General features: G+C 39.4%; 1 protein-coding gene across 1 annotated transcript in view; it reads left to right on the top strand.

Annotated features, from left to right (window-relative positions):
* Positions 1-23755, top strand: part of LOC139479765 (peroxidasin-like) — a 67053-nt gene extending 43298 nt beyond the window's left edge. The window contains exons 8-21 of the mRNA XM_071262622.1: positions 149-266; positions 737-900; positions 3291-3560; positions 3797-3913; positions 6518-6679; positions 6988-7254; positions 7368-7637; positions 7853-8086; positions 8250-9536; positions 9884-10001; positions 10126-10328; positions 13486-13766; positions 14459-14578; positions 18484-23755. Of these exons, the coding sequence (XP_071118723.1) occupies positions 149-266; positions 737-900; positions 3291-3560; positions 3797-3913; positions 6518-6679; positions 6988-7254; positions 7368-7637; positions 7853-8086; positions 8250-9536; positions 9884-10001; positions 10126-10328; positions 13486-13766; positions 14459-14578; positions 18484-18582 (3710 nt within the window). The 3' untranslated portion in view covers positions 18583-23755. The remainder of the gene's footprint in view (positions 1-148; positions 267-736; positions 901-3290; positions 3561-3796; positions 3914-6517; positions 6680-6987; positions 7255-7367; positions 7638-7852; positions 8087-8249; positions 9537-9883; positions 10002-10125; positions 10329-13485; positions 13767-14458; positions 14579-18483) is intronic.
* Positions 23756-27634: the final 3879 nt, after the last annotated feature.

Raw genomic sequence — 27634 nt, 5'->3', positions numbered from 1 at the left:
GTCTTCTTGATAGTGACGACAACACACATGAACCCATTACTGGGTGTAGTCTACGTGCATGTTGTGTTATGGGGTAGGAGATGACTCCCAGCAATGACACCCAGCAATGACACTCCCTTATCTAACCCCAACCCATGTTTTCTGTTAGAAATGCCAAGATTTACAATGGAGCCAAGAGACGTCGATGTGACATTTGGCAACACAGCATACTTTACCTGCAGAGCGGAGGGCACACCTAACCCAGAAATAATATGGCTACACAACAGGTGAGTTGTAGTTCTGTAAAGAATGATTTCATATGTTTTATTTGGACATACATTCTGATGTGTGAATTTCAAACATGGTCCCTCAGAAGCCTATTTCCTTTCATAGACTCTTCATTTTACATTTAGGATTAGGTTATGGAGGTAAATTACTCATTTGTAAACTGTGAAATAAGGCCTTCTAAGTGATTATTCTGTAGCAGTTATGTCGTCCATTAAGTTTGTGTTTTGACTGGGATCTTCATGATACTCACTATTTGGCTGTTTTATGAGTCTCTATTTGTATGACAACAGGTTGAGCACAGCATCACTCTATGCTTGTAGCATATGTAGCAATAAGACTTTTGCTTATCAGATTTGCTGACTTCAACTCTTTTCGTCATTCTTAATCCTCGAAATGGAATTACAGCTTCTAGGAGGGTAGCAGTTGATATTTAGCTGTATTACCATACAGAATTGCTGTGTTGTTGTAGTGAAATGGTGGAGCCTGATAATCGTTTGACAATCCTCTCTGATGGTACGTTGATGATTCAAGAGACAAAGGACACCGATAAGGGGGCCTATGAGTGTGTGGCCAGGAATGCTGCTGGAGAGGTGAAGACCAACAAAGTGGAACTGAGGTACTTTGGAGAGCCGGGTAAGATATGGCTTGTAAGGAATGGCTATATTATTGATGGTTACTAAAGCGGTCAGAAGCAATCTCAGGGGGCAGAGCTTATAAGAGTGACAGGTCAAAGTGACATCACAATATACACACAAATCTCATTGGTTCTGGTGTAACCAGGATATGAGTTGAAAGCAATGTGACCCTTACCATTTGTGGTAGTATATATCTATCAAATGATTTCACCACTTTTAAATAAATGCATACATCTTTGGTTTCAAAGCCTTCCTGCCATTTCGTCAAACATGATGAAAATGCAAGTATAAACATAAACATCACTAGAATATTTTAACCTATTGCTACATGTAATTTTATTTATCCCAGGATCGGATGCACTAGTATTTTACATTTGAACAATCAATTCAAACCTCATGAAGTCATGTGATCAGCTGACAGCATGAATGTCATGACAGCATGCAATGCATGTGCAAAGGAAATCTGTCATGGCATAATATGCACTGATTGAAGTTAATGTAAATTATCCCAGGATACATTTTCCTATTTCCACTTAGGTGGTTTCACTGGGATGAATAACCCTTAATTTTTGGACATAACCTATCCCAGATTTCCTACACTAAGGTAGGATACTATACTCTAGAGTAAAACATCCCCCAGGATAATGTTTAGGTAGGATGTAATCGTCACTTACACATGCAACTAGTGTATGGAGGCTAGCACAATATAAATCCACACATTATTATTGTTTTCTGAGAGTTATTGTGCCTGGCCACTCTGTGAACATGGCGAGTCCTTATGACTCTGTTCATTCCATCGTGGCAAGTCAAGCATCATTTCAATGACGTATGTAATGTTCAAATGTGAACAAAGTTCAGGTGAATATTTGTTCACGCTAGCAATGTTAGTGAACATGGATTTCAACATAAATTTCATCAAGATGGTCATACAATTATGAATACTGTGCATTTCATGTTGCTGGCGACACAGATTGTCCTGTCTTGTAGCTACTTTGGCATGAGGACATATGTTGCTCTTGCAAGTCAAAGCAACAATGTCACTTTCAATGTCATGGTGTACATGTTTTTTAGGATTGCTCTTATTTGTATGTAACATTAACAAGTAGGATAAGGCACAACGTATTGAAACCATTGTAGATTTCCTTTAATTACTTGTCTTCATTGTCTGCTGAATTTGATGAAAGAGTTGTTCGAGATGACAAGGGGAGCCATTGGTAATTGCGATTGTGACATTGATGACTTTACCGTGGAAAAAAGTTCTAATTCATGATGACATCACTCTGGCTGTCAAATTGTTTCAACAGGATGGCACCTCTCTTTGCAAGTGCAACAGAAACTTTGACAAATTCAATGACGGTTCTTGGGATGAGTAGACCAGTATCACGGCCATATTCCATTGTGGAGCAGGTTCCTACTCACATCACCTAATTTACGGACCACCAATTACCCAGATAACCTATTACCACTTGTGTGAATCATAGCCCTAAAACATCACCTCAAAACTGGCATTGATTTACATTGGTAGAGTCCATTATTATGGTGCCAGTACTGTGACTGCTCTATGCATAGTTGATTATTGCTTTCCTGTAAATACTGGAGTAATCTTGACTAGATGACTTGACTTTCGTTATGATCATTGTCTATTTTAATTGTATGGTGCACTGATTGTTTATGTATGTTACTGGCTTCCAAATAATATGAACCTAATCTATTATAATAACATCAAACATTGATTGAGAATAGGACTGATTGAGAATGTTCCTGGCCTCCCAAAAATGTTTTAAATCTGTATATGAGTATGTTTAGTGATGTCAGTTGATTACCACTATGGCTAATGTGTAAGTTGCAGTATCTTTCCTACCATACACTGGGTTTGCGTACTATGATGTTTGCATACTATGATGGACATAAGTATAAATTGACCATGATGAAAGAAGATGCTTCTTACTTGACATGTACTATTCAGCAATGCAAGGGTACCATTCAGACCCTTGGTAACTGTATTATCAACATTGGACCAACTCAGCATAACCACGAGCCACTGCCTTATGACATTGTTACATTTCACCACTTTCTAAATGACATTGTATATCTAGGAAGATGTGTATGGGATTTTGACCACAAATGAATCAAATGTGTCACAACTGTCAATAAACTCCTCATCTGTGATTGATGCAGATAGTCAAATATAATTGATTTGATTTTTTTTTAATATTGACTTATATGTGATTATGGTGCCACTTATTGTGTCCAAGGGTTATCATTCAAGTTGATACAAAATTTCATGGCCTTTGGTGATTTTATTTGTGAGTGTGTTGTCAGTCATTAAGTCAATTATAGTGTTATTAATGTTGTGATGTTAAGAGCTATTTTGATTTGTACCTTCAGTGATTCCCACTTTCATGGAGACTCCAGCTGATATTACAGATGTGGCAGGCGAGACAATTCAGCTGCTTTGTCGGGCACAAGGAAACCCACGACCAGACATCACGTGGACGAAGAATGGGTCTCCCCTGCAGAGCAGTTCTCGGTTCCGACTGCTGTCCAACGGGGCCCTGATGATCCGTGATCTGCAGGAAGAGGACGAGGGCCTCTACAGGTGCAGCGCTGCCAACAGCATCCAGACCATCACAGCTTCTGCCAGAGTCACCATCCAGTGTAGGTACTGCTTGTACACAGCAGAACACTCATCAACACACTCACCTTTAGGTCAGAATGACGGCTTGTTGCCAAAGATATTCCAAATAAATACATTTTTAAGGTAAAAGTAAGTCATAAGTTTAGTATAGGGGATTCAGAGTGGTTCCTATCATGAATATCGCCAGACTTACCAATTGCATGTGGTTTAATAGTGAGTGAGTATTGTTAAATATATATTGCTTGCTTTTCTCTAGCACCCCCTGAATTCTTTGTAATTCCTCGTGACCAGGAGGTCCAGGAGGGGAACAATGCAGACTTCAGCTGTAATGCAAGGGGAGACCCGAGCCCAGTCTTGTCATGGGTCAAAGACGGTATGTCACCTAGCCTTGAGCAGTATGTATTAGTTAAAGGACAGTATGTCACCAAGCCTTGAGCAGTATGTGTTAGTTAAAAGGACAGTATGTCGCCTAGCCTTGAACTGTATGTGTTAGTTAAAGGACAGTATGTCACCAAGCCTTGAGCAGTATGTATTAGTTAAAGGACAGTATGTCGCCTAGCCTTGAGCTGTATGTATTAGTTAAAGGTCAGTATGTCACCGAGCCTTGAGCTGCATGTATTAGTTAAAGGTCAGTATGTCGCTGAGCCTTGAACTGTATGTATTAATTAAAGGTCAGTATGTCACCAAACCTTGAGCAGTATGTATTAGTTAAAGGTCAGTATGTCGCCTAGCCTTGAGCAGTATGTATTAGTTAAAGGTCAGTATGTCGCCTAGCCTTGAACTGTATGTATTAGTTAAAGGTCAGTATGTCACCAAACCTTGAGCTGTATGTATTAGTTAAAGGACAGTATGTCACTGAGCCTTGAGCAGTATGTATTAGTTAAAAGGTCAGTATGTCGCCTAGCCTTGAGCTGTATGTATTAGTTAAAGGTCAGTATGTCACCGAGCCTTGAGCAGTATGTATTAGTGAAAAGGTCAATATGTCGCCTAGCCTTGAGCTGTATGTATTAGTTAAAGGTCAGTATGTCACCGAGCCTTGAGCAGTATGTCATGAGTCAAGGACACTATGTCATTTTTAATGCCACGCACAGCAATATTCCAGCTATATAAAGGCGGTCTATAATTAATCGAGTCTTGACCAGACAATTCAGTGAGAGACATCACGATCATCGATTCACGCAATTGGGATCGATGAAATGCATCAACCAAGTCAGAGAACCTGACCACCCGATCCCGCTAGTTGCCTCTTACAACAAGCATAGCTGCCTTTTATGGAAAGCATGGGTTACTGAAGATCTATCCTACCCCGGATCTTCAATGTAGCATGGGTCAGGGACACCATGTCACCCAGCTATGTAGCTGTATATCATATGTAAAGGACACTATGTCACCCAGCTATGTAGCTGTATATCATGGGTCAAGGACACCATGTCACCCAGCTATGTAAAGGACACCATGTCACCCAGCTATATAGCTGTATATCATGGGTAAAGGACACTATGTCACCCAGCTATATAGCTATATATCATGGGTCAAGGACACTGTGTCACCCAGCTATATAGCTGTATATCATGGGTCAAGGACACTATGTCACCCAGCTATGTAGCTATATATCAAGGTTCAAGGACACTATGTCACCCAGCTATTAGCTGTATATCATGGGTCAAGGACACCATGTCGCCCAGCTATGTAAAGGACACCATGTCGCCCAGCTATGTAAAGGACACCATATGTAGCTGTATATCATGGGTAAAGGACACTGTGTCACCCAGCTATGTAGCTATATATCATGGGTCAAGGACACTATGTCACCCAGCTATATAGCTGTATATCATGGGTAAAGGACACTATGTCACCCAGCTATGTAGCTATATATCATGGGTAAAGGACACTATGTCACCCAGCTATATAGCTGTATATCATGGGTCAAGGACACAATGTCACCCAGCTATGTAGTTGTATATCATGGGTCAAGGACACTATGTCACCCAGCTATATAGCTGTATATCATGGGTAAAGGACACTATGTCACTCAGCTATATATCATGGGTCAAGGACACTATGTCACCCAGCTATTAGCTGTATATCATGGGTCAAGGACACTATGTCACCCAGCTATATATCATGGGTCAAGGACACCATGTCACCAAGCTATATAGCTATATATCATGGGTCAAGGACACTATGTCACCCAGCTATATAGCTGTATATCATGGGTAAAGGACACTATGTCACTCAGCTATATATCATGGGTCAAGGACACTATGTCACCCAGCTATTAGCTGTATATCATGGGTCAAGGACACTATGTCACCCAGCTATATAGCTATATATCATGGGTCAAGGGCACCATGTCACCCTGACCCATGAAGATTCGGGGTAGAACAGTCTACAGCAACCCATGCCTGCCGTTGGAGGTGACTATGCTTGTCGTAAGAGGCGACTAACGGGATAGGCTGGTCAGGCTTGCTGACTTGGTTGATGCATGTCATCGTATCCCAATTGCCTGGATCGATGCTCATGATGTCACTCACTGGATTGTCTGGGCCAGACTCGATTATTTATAGACCTCTGTCATTTTCCATTCATGTGTTTAAAAGGTGTAGTTTACCAACAATGTCTGTCTCTGGCTTGCACGCAAAGCAGGGACTTAGTGTTATGTCCATCTGAACGTACTTAATATAGTTGTTAACAACAAGGATAAAGAAGGTGTCTTTGGGGTCATCGGGTGCCCAGTGGTAGGGGACTCGGGCACCTTAGTGGCAAATACTTGTTATCTGAAGTCTTACACATCGCTGATATTAAAGAAAAGTTTGTAGAGTGTACTCATTTATTGACAGGATTCCATATGAAATAATTCCAGCAATATCTATGAGACTTGGTACTTGATGCATACATTTGAGGGTGTGTGTACATGGACTTAGATGGTGTCAGAGGGTCTACAAGGTGTAGCCTGACTTTACTGTTGCTACTGCAGGTCGCCCAATACCCACCAACAGGCGCTACACACTACAGAATGGAGGACGCTTGTTCCGCATCCTGAACACCGAGAGCTCAGACAGTGGGCAATACACTTGCCGGGCAGAAAATGCAGCAGGGGAACAACAAGCCAGTGCAAGACTCCACATCATCTCTCACAGTAGGACAACACATTCTGTAGTTTCATTTGAGTCCTTCACAAAGAGAGTGAGCCAAATTGTATGACACCGCCGGAAACAGTATTTCAGTTATATCATATTGTGTCAGCTTAATGTAGAATGAAAGACTGAAGTGCTTTCTTAAACAGTAATAAGACCCTCAATTGTAAAAAGCAATTGCAGTTTTTACAAAACACTTTTAAGTGCAGCATGTTCAGTGTGTTAATAAGACTTCATTCACAGGTAAGATTTAGCTTTACTAACTGTTCGACTAGCTGTAAGTAGGACTGTAATATGTTTTCTTTTGCAGCTGCTCCTGTGTTCAGTGAGCGCACTGTGAGCAGTCTGCCCACTGCAGGGAGTGACATCAGTATGGAGTGTCACGCGGAGGGAAACCCGATACCTCACTACCAGTGGCGGAAGGAGGGACGACGGATAAGCAACAGTCAAAAGTATGTCCTCCAAGGCAACACATTAACAGTACGGAATGTGCAGCATGGGGACTCGGGCAGATATGACTGCATTGCCCAGAATCTGGCAGGGAGATCAGTCAAGTCAGTCAATGTGCAAGTGCAGGGTAAGCTTCACAGTGTTGTAGTGTTAGAGATGGAATATTCAGCTGATTTAGAAGATGGATTATCTCATACCTAAGCACATTCAATTCTATGTTTGTTGATTGTCTTTTTGCAGGAATTCCAACTCCCACTAGGAGGGGAGACAACTTTGTTCACACAGCCTCAAACCGTGCGCGGTCAATTGTGAACAATGCCATCAATGACACTTTGCGTGACCTGTTTAATGGGGACAAAACACATACAATTGAAGACTTGCTGAGAATTTTCCGTTACCCAGCACCAGAGGCACTTGAACTAGCCAGAGCAGAAGAAATCTTTGAGCAAACACTGAACATCATCCACCAACACGTGAATGACGGAAACACATATGAGCTGGATGACCATGGTGAGCTGGCACACTCAAAAGTCATGTAGAACAATAGTATATACATTCGGCTAAATTGTTTGTTCATAGAAAAAGAAAGGATAATGCTTGGTTTACATAGGATGACGGAAGGAGTGCACATGGATGTTGAAAAATTAAATTGCTATAGTCAAATGTTTGAGGTGTTAAATGAGTGGGAAGCTATCATGATGTGGTATGCTTTCTTGTATTTACAGAGGAGAATTACCGTGAGCTGGTGTCCCCGAGTCACCTCTCGCTGATTGCCAACATGTCCGGGTGCAGGAATCAGTACCAGAACATTGACTGTTCCAACACATGCTTCCACCGCAAGTACCGCACTCTGGATGGCACGTGTAACAACTTCAACCAACCTGACTGGGGGGCATCCAACAAGGCGTTCCTCAGGCTGCTGGAGCCCATCTATGAGAATGGGTTTAATACTCCAGTAGGTATGCTCATTTACTTTTCTTGTCATTTTACCTACAGAACTTTGATTTTTCATGATTCATGCCAGCAAGGACATCAATGTTACTGCAACATTGAATGACATAGGTGACATGTGACTGATTATGTAAGTGTTAGTATGTAATCTGTGTTGTACCTGTGTTACAGGGTGGGTGCGATCTCGCCGCTACAATGGTCAACAACTTCCAAGCCCACGCCTCATATCCTCGTTGATGATGTCGACCAGTCATGTGACTGAGGATGAGGATTACACGCACATGCTGATGCAGTGGGGGCAGTTCATGGACCATGACATGAGTCTTGCGCCTCAGTCAGTGAGCTTTGCTAGGTTCAGTGATGGTCGTCGGTGTAATGAGAGCTGTGAAAATATCAGTCCATGTTTCCCTATCCCTGTCCCAAACAGTGATGGCCGTGTGCACACGCGGTGCCTCGGCTTCTCCAGAAGCAGCGCAACATGCAACACAGGAAGTACCTCCATATTTTACCACACCGTGTCGCCTCGCCAGCAGATCAACTCCCTCACCACATTCATAGATGCGTCCAATGTGTATGGTAGTACCCCGAGGGAGGCAGAGAGCTTGAGAGATTTATCAAATAACAGAGGACTCTTGCGTGTGGGATCACTGACACTGCGGGGGTCAAGGTACTTGCCATTTGACGACGACTCTCTCTCCCATGTTGATTGTCAGATAGAACCCAGTAAAAGACATGTCCCATGTTTCAGAGCTGGAGACCATCGAGCCAATGAACATCTTGCTCTCACAGCAATGCATACACTATGGTTACGAGAACACAACCGTATTGCTACCATTATCTTACAGCTGAATCCGCACTGGGATGGCAACAAGGTGTATCATGAAACTAGGAAACTTATTGGAGGTGTCATGCAGCATATAACATACACGCAGTGGATACCTAAGATTCTAGGCACTAGAGGAATGGAACTGATGGGACCATACAAAGGATATGACCCAAGTGTAAATCCAACAATATCAAATGTATTTGCAACAGCAGCATTACGATTTGGGCACTCTTTGGTGCAGCCTGTGATATTTAGACTGAATGAAACATTTCAACCAATCCCTGAAGGTAACCTACCTCTCCATAAAGCATTTTTCTCTCCATACAAGATTATGGAGGAGGGTGGAATTGATCCACTGTTGAGAGGCATGTTTGGGGTAGCAGCCAAGAAGAGGATGCCTGGAGAGCTGCTCAACTCAGAACTGACAGAAAAGCTTTTTTCATTGGCTAACTCGATTGGTCAAGATCTGGCATCACTCAACATCCAGAGAGGCAGAGATCATGGCCTGCCATTTTACAATGCATTTAGGAACTTCTGTAACATGAGCCGAGCTCGGACATTTAATGACCTGCGGCATGAGATTAGAGACCGTGACACACGAGCCAAGCTGCAGGATCTGTATGGCCATCCTGGTGAGTTGGTGGATTTAGAAACCAGTGTGTTTACCAGGAGATTATATATTACAAGGTCCTCCAAAATACAATATTTGGCCAGAACCAATCTTATCAACTATTTTGGAAAATACACCTACAGTGTTTTACAGTAGATGTCATGATCTTAATGACACATGTATAAAATGAATGCTATATGACACAAGTGTATTAGTATATTATTAGGGACTTTGTACTGATGGAGACGATTGAATATTTAGTTTAACATTAACACTTGTTCAATTTAGATGACATTGATCATGTTGATGTATTTTTGGGAGCGACGTTTGTTTGTTTTACATTGACTTGTATTCCCTTGTTCAACTCAGATAACATTGATGTATTTGTGGGAGGAATGGCAGAAACACCACTAGATGGTGCCAAGGTGGGACCAACTTTCCTGTGTATTCTAGCAGATCAGTTCAAGAGGCTGCGGGCAGGAGACAGGTAAATCTCATAACATTCACACTACTTAAATGAACTGCTTTTAAATTATCACAGGAGAATTTTTAGAGATTTTTATTTTGAATCAAGTTACTCGAATGTTGATTTGTGTCTTTGTTGTGTTGAGGTTCTGGTATGAGAAACCTGGTGTGTTCAACACAGAGCAGATCGTTCAGATCAGACAGATGTCGCTAGCGAGGGTCATCTGTGACAACACAGACAGCATCAACAAAGTCCAATTGGATGTCTTTAAAAGGAATACTGGAGATTACAAGACCTGTGATGATATACCTAGCCTGGATCTGCGAATGTGGACCGACTGCTGTGAAGGTGATATTAGCCACACCACACACCACCATCATGCCTTAGCTGCTTTCGAGACAATCAGTTTCAGCTTAAATCAGTTTGTAGACATTTAATGTGAAGACAATACTTATATTCAAACAGACAGCAATTAAGAATTCCACCAAATTCAGTTTGTAGACTGATTAGCCTAGTATATATCTTTGAAGTTTGGGAACAAGTGTGGCTTTATGGCAGCCTATCAAGACATAAATACATTTAACAGTGGCCTGTGCTAAGCAGCAAGATATATTCAATAAGGGCAAATTTAGAATGTTAATTCATGGAAATATCAGTATGATAACATGTCCATTTCAATACTATTTGTTTCATGAATGCAAGTTTGATAGCAAGACAGGTTTGTGGTAGGAGTAGTCATAGCCACAGCAATCATAAATACTTATGGCCCTTGCTCAGTCAAAATGTAATGAAATTTGGCACAGGGGAAGTTTGTAGTGGGGCTCAACATGTATGTTACGTCTCTAGCGATATTAAAGATCTTGTTTCCTGCAACATTTTAAATTTGACCTAAGCACTTTGTACCATGTTCTTAAATTCTCGAAAGTACATTTCCTCACACAATAATCATAAGCTCCTTAAAAACCACATGACCAATGAAGCTGACACGTCACATGCTTTTTCCCATGAATGATGAATTTTTTCAAGAGATTTGAATCTGATGTTCAATATGTCAGCTATAGAAGCTGTATTAAAAAATTGGTATAATCATTACTGGGCCATTTTTGTTCATAATGGTTTGGTACATGTTTAGCTTGTGGGTTTCAAGATAAATGTTTGTTCCAATTTTTTGCAAAAGTATTTAATTTTGGTCTTGTGTTTGACAAGTGCGTACTAGTGCGATATGAGTATTATACCCACTTGTGTACAAGTTTCGGGAAGTTGCTATTTTGTGTATTGTGTGCAGTCAAAAACTGCTTCCTATTGCTTCAGGTAAACAAACTGGAAATAAAAACATATGAATTTTGTGATAAAACATCTCTAGACGTTCCATATGCAGAAATTAAATTACTGTGTGTATTTACTTGTAAACCAATTCAGGAAATGGCATTCAACTGTACACGTTTTCTCCCTGATGTACGGGTGATTCAGTTAAAAAATACCCATTAATAAGAACTTGAATATGATGCAGTGACAGGAAAAAATTGTATCTGAAACTATTATTTTACCAGGAATAATATATTCCACTAATATGATGCCTTGAAACAGCTAAATTTGCCAGAAAAGCCTTCAACACTTAATTTATAAGTAAGGAAAAAATGATTGATCTCAAGTCCTATTTGAAGGGACAGTATGTTGACGGTTCTGTGCATTTTTAAATCATGCATGAAATAATTTCCGAGCGTGACATCAAATGCACAATTCAGTTCTCAAACCAAAACAATACAGCTCTGCACAGCGAAGCTGACAACGCAAGCGCTGAGCAGAGTAAACTTGCTTCAGTCATGTTCTTATTAGATGCAAATTGAAGAGAATAAAGCTTGTGTGTTTTTCATATGGATGAGTTACAAAATAATAATTGCCAATTGAATAAGTATGTTTGTTTGCAATGAAGTGAAAAGTCTGTTATGTCATAATCCTACATCCGTGGTGTGGTCACTAGAGTAGAACAATTTTCTCTCTCGGGGGGGGTGAGCAGACTAAGCTCAGAGTTTATCGGCTATTGTTTGCAATCAAAGCTTCAGAATATTCAGCGTCAGGTCCCTTTAACATCAGTTTTGACCCATCAGACCTATGCACACACATTCATTTCACAATTACTGTTTCATCGAGAGCTTTTTTCTTCTTCTTTATTTGGTCATGCCCATGTATATTACACAGATGATGTATCAGTGGTACGAGACATGTTTCTATTTGGTCATGTCCATGTATATCACACAGATGACGTATCAATGGTACGAGACATGTTTCTATTTGGTCATGCCCATGTATATCACACAGATGACGTATCAATGGTACGAGACATGTTTCTATTTGGTCATGTCCATGTATATCACACAGATGATGTATCAGTGGTACGAGACATGTTTCTATTTGGTCATGCCCATGTATATTACACAGATGATGTATCAGTGGTACGAGACATGTTTCTATTTGGTCATGTCCATGTATATCACACAGATGACGTATCAGTGGTACGAGACATGTTTCTATTTGGTCATGTCCATGTATATCACACAGATGATGTATCAATGGTACGAGACATGTTTCTATTTGGTCATGTCCATGTATATCACACAGATGATGTATCAGTGGTATGAGACATGTTTCTATTTGGTCATGTCCATGTATATCACACAGATGACGTATCAGTGGTACGAGACATGTTTCTATTTGGTCATGTCCATGTATATCACACAGATGACGTATCAGTGGTACGAGACATGTTTCTATTTGGTCATGTCCATGTATATCACACAGATGATGTATCAGTGGTACGAGACATGTTTCTATTTGGTCATGCCCATGTATATTACACAGATGATGTATCAATGGTACGAGACATGTTTCTATTTGGTCATGTCCATGTATATCACACAGATGACGTATCAGTGGTACGAGACATGTTTCTATTTGGTCATGCCCATGTATATTACACAGATGATGTATCAGTGGTACGAGACATGTTTCTATTTGGTCATGCCCATGTATATTACACAGATGATGTATCAGTGGTACGAGACATGTTTCTATTTGGTCATGTCCATGTATATCACACAGATGACGTATCAGTGGTACGAGACATGTTTCTATTTGGTCATGTCCATGTATATCACACAGATGACGTATCAGTGGTACGAGACATGTTTCTATTTGGTCATGTCCATGTATATCACACAGATGATGTACGAGACATGTTTCTATTTGGTCATGTCCAGGTACCTACAGATGATGTATCAGTGGTATGAGACATGTTTCTATTTGGTCATGTCCATGTATATCACACAGATGACGTATCAGTGGTACTTAGGTTTCAGTTTCATGTGTGATGAATGAGGGAGAGTTGTTTGAGTGCTTGGATGGTTTATCATTTTTCATTTCTTCATATTAATTGAATTAACACACAAAAAATTTCAGTTGTCACCCTATCAGATTACCAGTTTATGAAGTAAATATTGTTTTGCAGACTGCAGAAGGACCAACAACTTCCAATCATTTGCCCGTCATTTCCGTGGCCGTCGTTCCGTGGAATACAGCTACCCAGATCACCAGGACGCTGAGGAGATGGGACCGCCTGCAAATGTGACCGAACCAGTGGTGGCTGCTGAGGAAGAGTCAGGTTGTAACTCCACAGATGCCATGCCCTCTATTGTACAGGATGATGTCATGCTGCTGGACTCCCGGCTCGAATGGATGGAAGCGACCATGGCCGAGATGGTCAAAAATTATAGCAAATTGAAAAGAAAGGTACAAACACACTAATCAATGTGTTTATGATTAACTCAGTGTGCTCCTCTGTTGGTCTGTCTGTATCAAACACATTGGCAGAAGATATAAGTGACCAGACATGAGATAAAGGACCTTATGGATATTATGGATGACTTCTCATTATATTTTAAAAGTAAATTAGCTTCAATTCATACGTTTGTACTCATTTTTTCCAAAGTCTCATTTTGAGACTTATAACTGTTTATGTATTAATTTCAGTTTTTAGGTATAATGTCTGATTAATTAAAAGTAAACATGTATGCTGAAATGGTTTTAAATAATGTTTAAATTATATTAAAGTATGAACTAGCAAGAGAAAAATATGATATTTTTGTACTGTCCAAATACACGGCGATTTTTACGGAATTAAGCACAATTGTATCTTAGCACCAAAAAGGTCCCTTTTCTCCTGATTGGTCACTTATAAAGAAGTCTTGGCTGTCTATAGGTGCATCCAATTCTCATAGCAATATTAGGTTAAGAGCAGTTTGGTAATACCTACAAATGTTGATTTTTATTTTTCAACAGACTTATCCTTTTGTAAACTAGCAATAACAACTGATATTTATCACTAAAATATTGATTCAGATAAGAACCATCTTGCTTTGGTACCTTGCAGGTATTTCAGACTGTATATAACCACGTACAGTGCAGGGTCACTATTCTTTCAGATGCGCAACATGCAGAAGGTGCTGCTGGGTAGAAACTACCACTGCAAGGACCACAAGAGGAAGAAGAGAGTGCATGGGGAGAAATGGAAAATAGACACGTGCAAAATATGTCAATGCAAGGTCAGTTAATCATGGTCTGTTTTAAAACTGACTTAAAAAATTCTAATTATGGACATAAGTATATTTAATCAACTGTTCAAAATATTCCAGTGAGGATGCAAGTTATACTTTTCTTACACACCTGTGGGTGAGAAACCTATTTGAGATAACTGGTATCAAATATATGTGTGAGATCGAATTCCAGACCCATGGTGATGACCTGAGGTCAGATTATGACGGACTACTTTCCTTATCATCAGTCATTATCATTACTCGTGCTTCTGTCGAATGTTCACCTACGTCTGTGTTGAATGTTATCGTTTTAGAGCCTTAACCCCTGGATGCCACAGCGACATATATATGTCCCTCCTCATCAACCCTTACTTCAAAGTCGAATAATTAACTTTATGTTATGTTTTGTTTAAGTTTTGGATATTTACTCGAAGAATAATTTCAAAAATCAGTAATCACGGTTAGATTTCTATCTGTTTTTCATCAAATCACCAATGATAATTCTGAATCATAGCTGATAAGTCTAGAATCATTTAGAATGCTTTGCAAAATGCGCAAACACGAATGCCGAAGTGTACTTTCCGCCATATTGGATCTAGTGTTTACAATATCACATTTCACGTATGCCGGTTATAAGACGCCTATTACATCGCATATTTTTCAAACACAGCTGGGATGCATACATCCCTGAACTGCTCATACATCAAATGACAAATGGTCTTTGTCACTGATACAAAGTATCTAGAAGAAATCAAGCAAAACAAATTAGGTTTGGAAACCCTTGGAAAACTGTACATGTTTGAAATGTAAACAAAGCAAAGTTCAGATTTTACGCTGTAGCATTCTCTCCTATTTCTAGAGATCCATTCGTCTAATTGTTGCATATATTGGCACGTGTTTGAGAATATTCATGGTAAGACTATTGTAGCTCAAATTATGGAATTAAAAATATATACATTACAATGATCAGGTAAATTCAACTGAAATCATGGAAGTTTCCGTCCTGTGTGATGCCATGACTGCTGCAAAATCACAGCTCAATGACGATGGTAGTTATCTGCATTTCCCGACTAATTCTTTTGGTTACATTGGAAAACATAAAAACAAATAACAGTATGTACATTGTCAGATTGTTTCTGATTACTTACAAGATACATTTATGTATATATGATCCCTTGATCAACGAAAATACTCCTCTGAAAGTGGATGGTGATGTCATACGGAAGTAAACATTGTGTACATATTTGGTAATATCTTCGAGGTGAAAAGTATTAACTCGGCATCCAGCAGGTTCATTGATCTGATCTAGTTTGCATTATCATCATCGCCTTGATAATCCACAGATCTAGTGGAAACCTTTTTGTGTAGGGTCACATTATTTATTTGTAGTAAGCAGTACGTCGGGTGACGTCAGTAATGACTGTTGTGTTATGTACTAATGCGCCACTGCGATCATCAGAATGAAATCAAATTGATACTAAAAAGATGCGATTTTAGTGTGTGTAAGAAACAGATTACTGCACTCATGCCTGTCAGAACCATTTATCTTACAACATGTAGTAATCTCTATTTATCATATAAAAAAAGAGAAATCTCCATAGTTTTTCCGCACCACATAACACATGTAGGCATGTGGCATTATTCAAATTAGATTAGGTGAACTGTTTCAGAAATGGAACTCTTCGTCTAAAATGACATAAGGATCACACAAATTGATGTTATGGATGAGAGGGTTTTATCCAGTTTGTAACTTAAAATCTTGTACTTGATATGAGATTGTGCCCCCTCATCCTGTAACAAGCTCTGTCTGTCTGGACATACCACAGTGTTCAGGTCTTCCTCATAGTATAATATCAGCCTGGCCATGAGCCAGTGCTCTTGCTACTGTAACGCAGTTAAAAAACCATTTAGTGTAGCTTCATGTTGCTTTATTGACTAAAATTAGAAAACCGGTGCCTTTTACTTTGTAGGTAGTTTGACATTTTTATACCCCCGACAAAATGTCATATGAAGGGGTGCGGTCCAAAGAAAAAAAAATTGTTTTCCATTTTTTAATAAATTTTTCAAACCCTAACCAGGGTTTCCCCTAATGCAGGATTCTTGTGTATATGACTCTCAATTAAGGAAAAATACGTCCAGAAATAAATCAAAATATCTATGTTGTTGTTTACCAGCTTTGGAATGAAAATATTACAACTACTCACCTGAACTCAATTTATAAACATTTTCCGAAGACAATATATGCAAACGTCTTAAAATTTACGTCTAGTTTTTAATTAATCGTCGTTTTTAGAAGTAACATAACTTCGCATAACACCACTGCCACGGGGTAATTTGGATAGCCTGTCACATGACCAGACTTTTCTCTTGTTTTAAAACAAACGCTAAAATCAGAACAGCCGGGGCCTTTACATATTGTTTTGCATAATTATATAGATATGCTACTAAAACTGTGCGACTGTGAGGTACACAACAAAATATATTTATTCATCACAGTGAACGTAACTCTCACACTCCGTGTGGCTTCGATGACAGCATGTTGCACTTGTCTTTTCTGTTTGGAAGGCCTCCATGGTCTAGTGGTTGCGCATCCGCCTGGAGAGTTGAAGGTCAGGGGTTCAATCCCCGACTGTGTCATACCAATTTAAAAGACATTAAAAGATGGTACTTGTTGCTACCCTGCCTAGCACTTGGCATTATAATGGGCTAACACAAGGACTTGTCAGCTTGGAGTCAGTATAGTGTGTCTGAGTTGGATATTAATGTTCAGCTGCGGCATGGTATCTCAGTGGGCTAGCACTGAAAAATCAAGCATTAGTCCAGACTAGCGCACGCACACGCACACACACACACACACACACTATATATATATATATATATATATATAGTGCAATATATTTCACCTTACCGCTTCTGGTTAAAATTTCATTTGCGAATAACAATTTTCCAAAATACATTTAGTCAATTTCAGAGGGCCATTATTCAATATCTTCATAGAAAGTATTTAAATGTCCAGGTGAAAGTGCTGAAAACAGCTTCCAAAACAAACCCATTTCAGGGTGTTGCCAAAAGCTTAAGGCTTAGCGGTGACTGATAGGTTTGCCGTGTTTTCGATCATGTGATTCTCAGTCATTATACGTATACTGGACCTGCTATGTCTCTCATTCCTACAAACATATCAACATTGCATACATTGTTTACTGTATCTTTGATCTTGACATTGTGAAAAATTAAAATAACAATTAACAGTCGGTAACTATCATTTTATTACTAATTTCCTGTTTGGGTAATAAAACACCAAATCCCCTCCCTTGGCCCTATTCCACACAGTAAATGTCTGTTAGGGATTTATCCCCTGAGTAAACAACTGAAGGCATCTTCAGTGTTGTTACTAAGGTGACATTAGTTGTGGATACAGTAATCAAATAGATGAACAAACAGAAGAAAGACACTGTATGACAGAATCCAAGGTAGAAGCAGGCAGACTGGGAGTTGGCCTGATCATGATGATTGTTGAAATTGCGCAGCGTGTCAAACACTGGGAACCTGTTTTACCCTCCACTTAGAGACATCACCTCAATGGAAGAATTTTTCATTTTGGTCAAGCATTTGAGATAATGTATGCCTGAAGGCATTAAAATCTGCAAAGTTGCTATATTAACTTTTCTTTCCCTTTAAAGAACTGTCCAATAACTGGTCGTGAAATATGAGACTGTTTTGTATGTCTTAAACATTGAGAAATTTATATCAGGGATAGAGAGTACTTAATTTGTGGCTGGAATTTGTCCACCAAACCATTTACTATATCTTGTGTGATGTTTCCAATATTATGGTAACTCCTGTGGTGAATTATGTGGAATGAGTAGCCAGGTTTGTGTACATGTAAACAAAACGTTCCACATTGTGTGTTGCAGAAGGGTCAGGTGGAGTGTGACAGGCAGGTTTGCCCACCAGTGACGACCTGCAGCAACCCCCGGAAGGAGGTGGGCAAGTGCTGTGTCACCTGTGACTGAAGCCAGCAGAGCAGGCCCTCTGTGTGGATGTACATACTGTGATGAGGAACTCTTCATACGCTGGCCATGCCAGCTCCCAAGTGACAAACATTATTTACTCACTGAGTGGGCTCTGCAATACCAGCATTGATCAGTCACCTAGTTATCATTCCCACACATTTTTGCTCGAGGACATAGCGGCCCCGAGATATACTTCAACACACACCAGCCTAGAGTGTGTATACACAGTGACAATTGTAATGTGATGTAGCCCAGGAAGGCACACTCAGGCCAAGATATCCACAGTCAGCTGCTGCCCTCCATTCCATGTTGGAGGGAGTGATCATCAGGGCGAGGACTCACTTTCCAGGTTGCTGAAAGAACCTGATGATGTCCAACTAGATGTTACATAGAGAGTTGTGTACACATTCAGAATAATTAGCAATGTGAAATGACCATGTGATAGGTTAGTATTGTGCGAGTCACACGTGCGGCATTACCCACCCAACTCAGGTAGTACCCTGCTGCCCATGTTACTACTGACATATGGACTGGTGCTTCCCTATACCCTCTCCTTCTTCCTTCAGACAGCCCAGCTCCCACTGATGACATGTAGCTCACCTAATTCTCTACTCAGTTTCTTTTGCTGGAATCAACGTCTATGAATATTAATGAATAATTCGAGACCTAAAATACAAACTTTTGGTTCAGAGACCTAACATTGCCTAATGAGCTCAGTGTAATCCAAGGTCCAAGTGAGCTTATGGAATGTGTTTTCCAGATTATTGTGTTAGTGATAATAACTATATATTTTATCATTACTGTTTTTGATATTTCAGAAAGTGCTTTATCAAATGTGTTTTTATTATACATCTGTGGTTGTAACTACTAGAGCTATTTGATTGTTGACAATATCAGTGCAAAAAACTTGTTGTGAACATAGATATATCACATGGAATGAACAGAGTGAGCAACAGTGTCTTGCTGCTGTTTTTTTCTAGTGGGTGAATTTGTGCTACTTTCAATTATTCGTAAAATTTTCCAAAAGTTAGACTTGTTTTGATTGGTTCATTGTCACCATGCACTGTATGGTAGTTCTGGATCAGAACATCAAACCCAACATCCACAAATCCCATCTTGTCACTAAAGTAATCAAAGAATTGAAAGCTCATTCAACACTGGTTTTCAACCAATCAGACTGCAGCCTATATACTTCCATTGTTTTCCTATATCTGACACAAACAATCAATAAATAATCACCTCCATCTTTCATCTGTCATCTCTACTTAAGTCTAATCTTTGCATTTAATCATCGTTTTAATTATTATGCCAACTAGACATGTTAACAGTAATAGCATGAAAAATGGGGCTACATTATTCCTTGGGCATTTTAGTTGATGGCAAATTTTATTTTGCATTCAGCAAAGAGGCAATTGTTTGGGCATGTTATTTGGTATAATATATGCGCATAGCAAGTTTTGTGCTTTAGATTCATGAAGTATGTGGCTGTCAAACCACTCTGAAGTAATTTGAAACAATCACTTATGTATATCGAGATGTGAACTGATCCCCTTTCAGCACCAGATGGTTTCCATTATCTTGTTTTCCAGATGAGAGGATCACCAGTAGTCTCCCCCTAGCTCTGTGTAGTGACTGAAGTGCCAGTTGTCTCCCCATAACTCTCTAGTGCCAGTAGTCTCCCCCTAGCTCTGTGTAGTGACTGTAGTCTCCCCCTAGCTCTGTGTAGTGCCAGTAGTCTCCCCCTAGGTCTGTGTAGTGACTGTAGTCTCCCCCTAGCTCTGTGTAGTGACTGTAGTCTCCCCCTAGCTCTGTGTAGTGACTGAAGTGCCTGTTGTCTCCCCCTAACTGTGTAGTGCCAGTAGTCTCCCCTAGCTCTGTGGAGTGACTGTAGTGCCAGTAGTCTCCCCCTAGGTCTGTGTAGTGACTGTAGTCTCCCCCTAGCTCTGTGTAGTGACTGAAGTGCCTGTTGTCTCCCCCTAACTGTGTAGTGCCAGTAGTCTCCCCTAGCTCTGTGGAGTGACTGTAGTGCCAGTAGTCTCCCCCTAGGTCTGTGTAGTGACTGTAGTCTCCCCCTAGCTCTGTGGAGTGACTGTAGTGCCAGTAGTCTCCCCTAGTTCTGTGTAGTGAATGTAGTCCCATCTTCTTGAGACAAGAGTGTCCACTTGCCCACATCAAGGAACTTGTATTTCATTGCAAGGGTGGTTGGGTCAGAGGGAATCAGGGGAGGGTCACTAAAATCTGAGTCCCTGGGAGAGGGGCATAAAAAATAATTTAGAGAGGTCATGAAAATAAGGACATGTTAAATTAATATAGAAGATCCTTTTGCATTTTGTCTTTTCAGGGAGGGTCATGAAAAGAACTGTACAAGGACATGGGGAAGGACATCCAAATATATGACAAGCATTAGGAAGGGTCATTATTTCAGTTCATTAGTGTATCAAGAGGTTCATCCCCTTTTGTAATAAATGACCTGTCCCCAACATCTAGTTTTCACCTGTGCCATTTCAAACTACTTTTCTGTGCTAAAGAACACATATTGATAATCCAATCTGAGAACGTTTTACAAAATCAACACTTAAGTTCCGTGTGTCAAATTTGTGCTGACCTTCCAAGTTTTCAGTCAACCCTCCCAAGTTCTTAAATAAAGCCTTATAATTTTGACTGGAAACTTCACTGCATATTAACACAAACGACTGAATGCTAATTGCAGTAACTGCGATGCAGTCCTATTTTTGGACAATCGATACTGAGCGTTTCTTGTTACCACAATGTGCAGTGGTCATTTTTTAATACCACAAGCCTCTATTATTGCAAGAACAAAATGTGGCAATAATAAGTATCTTTACTGTGGCAATCTGTCATTTTGTTTGTCCGTCAGGGATGAAATCTTTAATTTTTTCATTATCTGATCGACCAGGTTGTCTGCTGTGGTAGTCTCATTGTGAAGCCATTCAAAATAAGAACAGCGATCTGTTTGGTTATCACATTTTCATCACAAGCAGCATAACTCCTGCTCTACACAGGGCGGCACTGCGATCGAGCCAAGAGTTGGCTTATTATGGCAGTGGTGAAAACTATACTTTGATGTTGGCTAGTGGACTCTCTTGCCTTGGATAAATGGTCTCCCCCAAGTTCTGTGTAGTGCCAGGCTATATGTACTGTCTGGAAGGTGTTGCTTGTTATGTACAGAAGTGTATAGTTGCTATGTAAAATGCCAAAGGGAGTTCATGGTCAGGATGTCCAACAGAGATCAATGAGCCCTGTCTTTCTTTAAATGTGCTGATTTTATTTGGGATCTGAATATGCCAATTGTTTTAGATCATTTAAACTTATGCATAATTAATTCATTTGTACTTTTTTAGTTGTTTACTTTTTCTCTATTTTGAGTTGTATATTGTGTTTATTACCAACAAATTATGCTTTGTGTCATGTTGACAGTAATGTTGCATGATAGGGTATTAGAAAGTTATTACCTCAATAATGCACAATGCCCCCTCCCTCCTCCTCCCTACTTCAAGGAAACTTGGGTAGCATGTTATGGGAGGCAGTGTAATCCTGCACCATGGCTGATTTTAACAATGGACATGGTATGGTCCAGCTATTTTTATAGTGAAAGGTCAACTAATTAGAGTGTTGATGGCACCGGGGAATGCTAGGCCACTTCCTCATCCAGTCATTAGTATATCATCTGTCTATCTATCATCATGCTATGGGACACAGATGTTCAGCTATATCACTGATGCTGACTGTAACTCAGCAAACATGTGGCTGATGTGCAACCATACCAGTCCAACAAACAAAGAGAGACAACTCTCAAATACATACATAGATTGTAACAAGGACTGCAAGTTGAACATCTTTGAACAAGTTACGACCAAACAGTTCAAAATACGAAGATATCAATCATATCAACTTAAGTTTTATTTATATGGATATGATATGCTGAACTAGGTTAAAATGTAGTTGAGCATACTTGGACAGATGTTGAACACTTACGGGTCACTTTGACACACACATAACATGAGCACCACCAGTAAATGATCTGAGGAGTTGATTCAAGTGTACCCATGAAACAATCATTATGTCACATAATAATGTTCTGAACATACCTAAAATACTGGGTCAACAAGCATTGTGAGGTAACTCTTAGTTCAGGTCTGCTAATCTCATTAAATTTGTCTACACAGTATGTTTTGCACTGTCACTACTTACTGCTGTTCAGGTACATGTATGTTATAAGGTAACTGACACTGCAGTTTGAAAACAAAACTGAAAATGCTTTCTGTTGGCCAATAATAAAGATAGACTTGGAAAAATGCCTTGGCATAGCAATTTGACATAGCATATCTATACAAAATTGCTGATGGCAGAATGCTGTGGTCATGAGATCCCTCACTCAACTAATGTGTTGTGAAAAATTGTTTTCCTGTACAAATATCAGCAATAATTGTGATATAGGACCATCAACATTCCTCATAGTTTGTCAAGAGCTGAAATTCTTCAAAACGCATATCACTGTAAGACAAAAAAACTGTCAAGGATAGTGAATGATTGCACAGATGGTCAGTGATCCTATGCACTCAATGGGTCAGCATGTCGGGGAGGCTGCAGTTTGGCCCACAATAGTTGCCGCACAAGACATGCATTGTTTTTACGCATTTCAAAGTCGCTGTCTTGATTTTTCTTTCAAAAGAGGTTCAGGTCCTATAAAAGAGTGTACTTTATCATATGAATCTATGGATGTATTTGTTGTGAGGCAAACGTAGGCACCATTGGCAGCCCCTCCTGTATCGGTGACCACCCTGTGTACATCTGTATGTCGTCCTCCTGGATGTAATCTCATGATACAAGCTTGTATATCTTGGTGCTACTTACCTGCTTTTACTCATGGTAATACATATCAGCTTTTTGACGTGTGTTTGTGGTAACGACTTGTGCCCATCTAACTCTTTAGCATGACTTTGAAATCACATTTATTTCACAAATACAACTACAGCAATATGTTGACTCTTATGTTTGAAAGTTTTAGTTTAGTGTATGTCAGTGATATTCTTGTACAAGTGATCATTCTAATATCAATCCTCTGTGCTGTTCCTTTTGAAGGCAAATAGAGAAAACAGTTTATTCCAATGCATTTCAGGAAATAAAACAATGTTCACAAACCCATGAAGCTGCTTTTATATTTTCCAATCAAGTGGAATATGTAAGAGCCATAAAATCTGTCTGATACCGACTCTTTACAGTAAAGATTTTGTACTTAAGATTTGGATCCAAATATTGGTGCTCCCAACTGAAGATTATCTTAGAGGCACATGAAACACATCTCCCATACAAAACCAACCTTTTATGTGTTCACTTTGTTGACACTTTGATGAGTGGAAATGGCCATGCAGTAAAAGCAACTACCACTGGGAAAAAGATGAAGACTACAAACACAACCTATGCAGAAAAACTAAGTTGAGGGGGATGCTTCAGCCTAGGCCTGATCCTTCCCATCTCTGTATGTCAGGTAGGCTGTAAGTACATAGTTCTTCGTGGACCTGGATGTGAAAAGAGGAGCAAATGAGTGAAACAAATATTTTTCCCAGTAGCCTTAAATTTAGAAGGAAAGTTCTATTATGAGGAGTGAATGAGTTTGTTTAAAATAAAAAATATTAAATTTCAAAGAATGGTTTAGCCTCAGTCAGATCTTTCCTAAATAGTGGACATTACCAAGGCTAAATCTTCCCATTAATAAAATCATATATACCTGGGAACCCTCTACAGACCGAACCTAGCGAACCTAGCGCCCTTCATATTGAGATGACAAATTATGTAGTTTTTATATAACGGACATGGTGATATAACAACAGCCTGAGTTTTAAGTAATTAAAAACAATATAACATGAGTATTTCTCAGTAACCACCGCACTCAACATTTCAGACCTATTGTAACTGTCAAATCATATTTCAATGCAATTGACATGTGTTTGATGGAAACACTTTTCATGACAACAATTACATCTTCCATATATCCATTTTGACAAATAGCACCTGAAATTCAGTCAGATAAAAGGAGGAGATGAATTGTAAAAACTTGATTTGCATTTGATTTGTTAAGAATCTCATTATTTCATTACCTTAACAAATTAATTACCATTACTACTCCCTCATCACGTTACAATTATATATATATATTTAGTAAGATCCTCCTCTGTTTGAATAGCTTCAGATTTTCATTTTCATGTCACATAAACCATACTTGATTAGTGCAGAGAAATGAATACACAAAACACCTTAAAGGCACAATCATGAGTATCATTGGCGGCATAGAAGCTTAACAGTCAATCATCGGTTGACATCAACATCCTCCTATTCCATAAATATAAAAATAGAAACCTGTCAATGTTTAAAGATGAATATGAAGTATAACAAAATATGAGCAGGGCTTGACTTAACTGTATAAAACACCCTATTATTGAATAATAAAACCTGATATCTCAATCTACATGCACCAGTGTAACCTATCATTGAATAATATAACCTGATATCTTAATCTACATGCACCAGTGTAACCTATTATTGAATAATAAAACCTGATATCTTAATCTACATGCACCAGTGTAACCTATTATTGAATATTATAACCTGATATCTTAATCTACATGCACCAGTGTAACCTATCATTGAATAATATAACCTGATATATTAATCTACATGCACCAGTGTAACCTATTATTGAATAATAAAACCTGATATCTTACTCTACATGCACCAGTGCAACCTATTATTGAATAATAAAACCTGATATCTTAATTTACATGCACCAGTGTAACCTATCATTGAATAATATAACCTGATATCTTAATCTACATGCACCAGTGTAACCTATTATTGAATAATAAAACCTGATATCTTAATCTACATGCACCAGTGCAACTTTGTATTGCATAATAAAACCTGATATCTTAATCTACATGCACCAGTGTAACCTATTATTGCATAATAAACCTAACCCTTTATGGTTCACACCACATCGATCTTTGAACACAATAACTCCAGGCTCTATTTCCATACAATATCACTAATCCCCGTGTTATATTTGCTATGCTTTCTTGGGTTTGAAGTCATCAAACTGTGGGTATATCAAGTTTTTGGCATGTTCCTGTAACGTTTTACAGCAAAACGTCATGTACTTATGTGACACTGGCAACAAACCTGGCTATGTTTTGATAAATTCATGGGACCAGGGTGCAACCTAGTTTTGTCTGGTGCAATTAGGTTTTCATGTCATCATGCACATTGTGCAAGTTAAATCCAGATCCTAAATCGAGCCCTCATGTGAAGTAAATAAAATATGGTTTTCCTGAAGAAACCCATAGGGAAGAGGCTTGGCCTAAACAAAACTCACCGCCCATGTCAATACATGTTATAAGACCTGGGTAGGTGTGCCCTGGGTCCATCCACTGTTTTTATTGTCTGTCCTGGGTCTGTCCACTGTTTTTATTGTCTGTCCTGGATCTGTCCACTGTGTGATTGTCTGTCCTGGGTCTGTCCACTGTGTGATTGTCTGTCCTGGATCTGTCCACTGTGTGATTGTCTTTCCTGGATCTGTCCAGTGTGTGCTCGTATGTCCTGGGTCTGTCCACTGTGAGATTGTCTGTCTGGAATCTGTCCACTGTGTGATTGTCTGTCCTGGGTCTGTCCACTGTGTGATTGTCTGTCCTGGATCTGTCCAGTGTGTGCTCATCTGTCCTTGGTCTGTCCACTGTGTGATTGTCTGTCCTGGATCTGTCCACTGTTTTTATTGTCTGTCCTTGGTCTGTCCACTGTGTGATTGTCTGTCCTGGATCTGTCCACTGTTTTTATTGTCTGTCCTTGGTCTGTCCACTGTGTGATTGTCTGTCCTGGATCTGTCCACCGTGTGATTGTTTGTCCTAAGTAAGTCCACTGCGTGACTGTCTGTCCTGGCTCTGTCCACTGTTTGTAATTGCTGCACAAGCACCACCAAAATATCTAGTGGCACTAATTTCTGTGTTCCTTATGCACTGAAAAATATTGTGAGCTGTTTTTATACCCACATCAATCTTATAGATTTCCAATATTGGCAAGTAAGGGTAATTTCCCATGGAATTACTAACTAAAGCAAGCTGCATTTGTGTCTGTTGAATTTCTAATTTTCTGTTTAACATGATTTGGGCAATATTATTTTGTGTTTGAATCCCGATTTTAATAATTCTTTTTTTGGAACAATTTCTTTTGCTCGTCAGTGTTTTTTGCGACCAGCGTTGAACGTGGAAGTCATTGTTGAAAGGAATACAAAGCAAAAGATCCATGTTACTAGATGGACCTCCTCACTCACAAATAATGCATGCTAGCAGGTGTGTGGAAATATCACTTTTTTAAACTCATCCCTTGACAACTAAAGAGTAAAAATAACTTTGAATAAACAATGTATTCCCAGAGTGAGTCACCTAATCACCAGCACACAATGATAGTGATATAAACAACCCACTCAGTCACTGAGGCTTCCACAAATAGGAAGTCCAACAACTGGTAGTCTAGAGTCACTTTCAGGGCATTAAGTCTACTTGTCCAGATTATTGCCCCAAATGGTGTTTTATCACAAAATATAACATGTATTTCCAAACGACAAAGAATGAACTTGTTCATTTCTAGGCCCAATTTAAATGTAAATCATGTTTTAAGCAGCCAGTGCGTCCTGCCATGAATTCTTATTGTGTTACATTGCCCACTGATAAGCCAATCAGAGTGCTTGTCCTAAAGCGCAATGGACGTCAGAACAATACATACTCGCGATGGTAATGTTCTTTCAAAACTTTATTTAGTACTTTATGAATAGCAAAATTGACTCAAAGTCTCGTAAATTTTAAGATTGTCCATGAGCAACCGAAGCTGATTTTTTTCTGCTTGTCTGGCGATCCCACGTCACGAGTTGGGCATAGATTTTCCACAGCCCAGTACCATCTTTCTTTTCTGGCTCCATGCTCTTTAAGCAAAATATCACAGGCCCAGTATCCATTCAAAACAAATTCTGCTGAAGTAGACAAAA

The sequence above is a fragment of the Haliotis cracherodii genome, unplaced genomic scaffold, assembly GCF_022045235.1.
Source record: "Haliotis cracherodii isolate W230 unplaced genomic scaffold, xgHalCrac1.p SCAF_4, whole genome shotgun sequence".
Classification (NCBI taxonomy): Eukaryota; Metazoa; Mollusca; class Gastropoda; order Lepetellida; family Haliotidae; genus Haliotis; species Haliotis cracherodii.
Note: the sequence above shows the minus strand (reverse complement) of the source record. Positions and strands in the feature narration are given on the sequence as shown.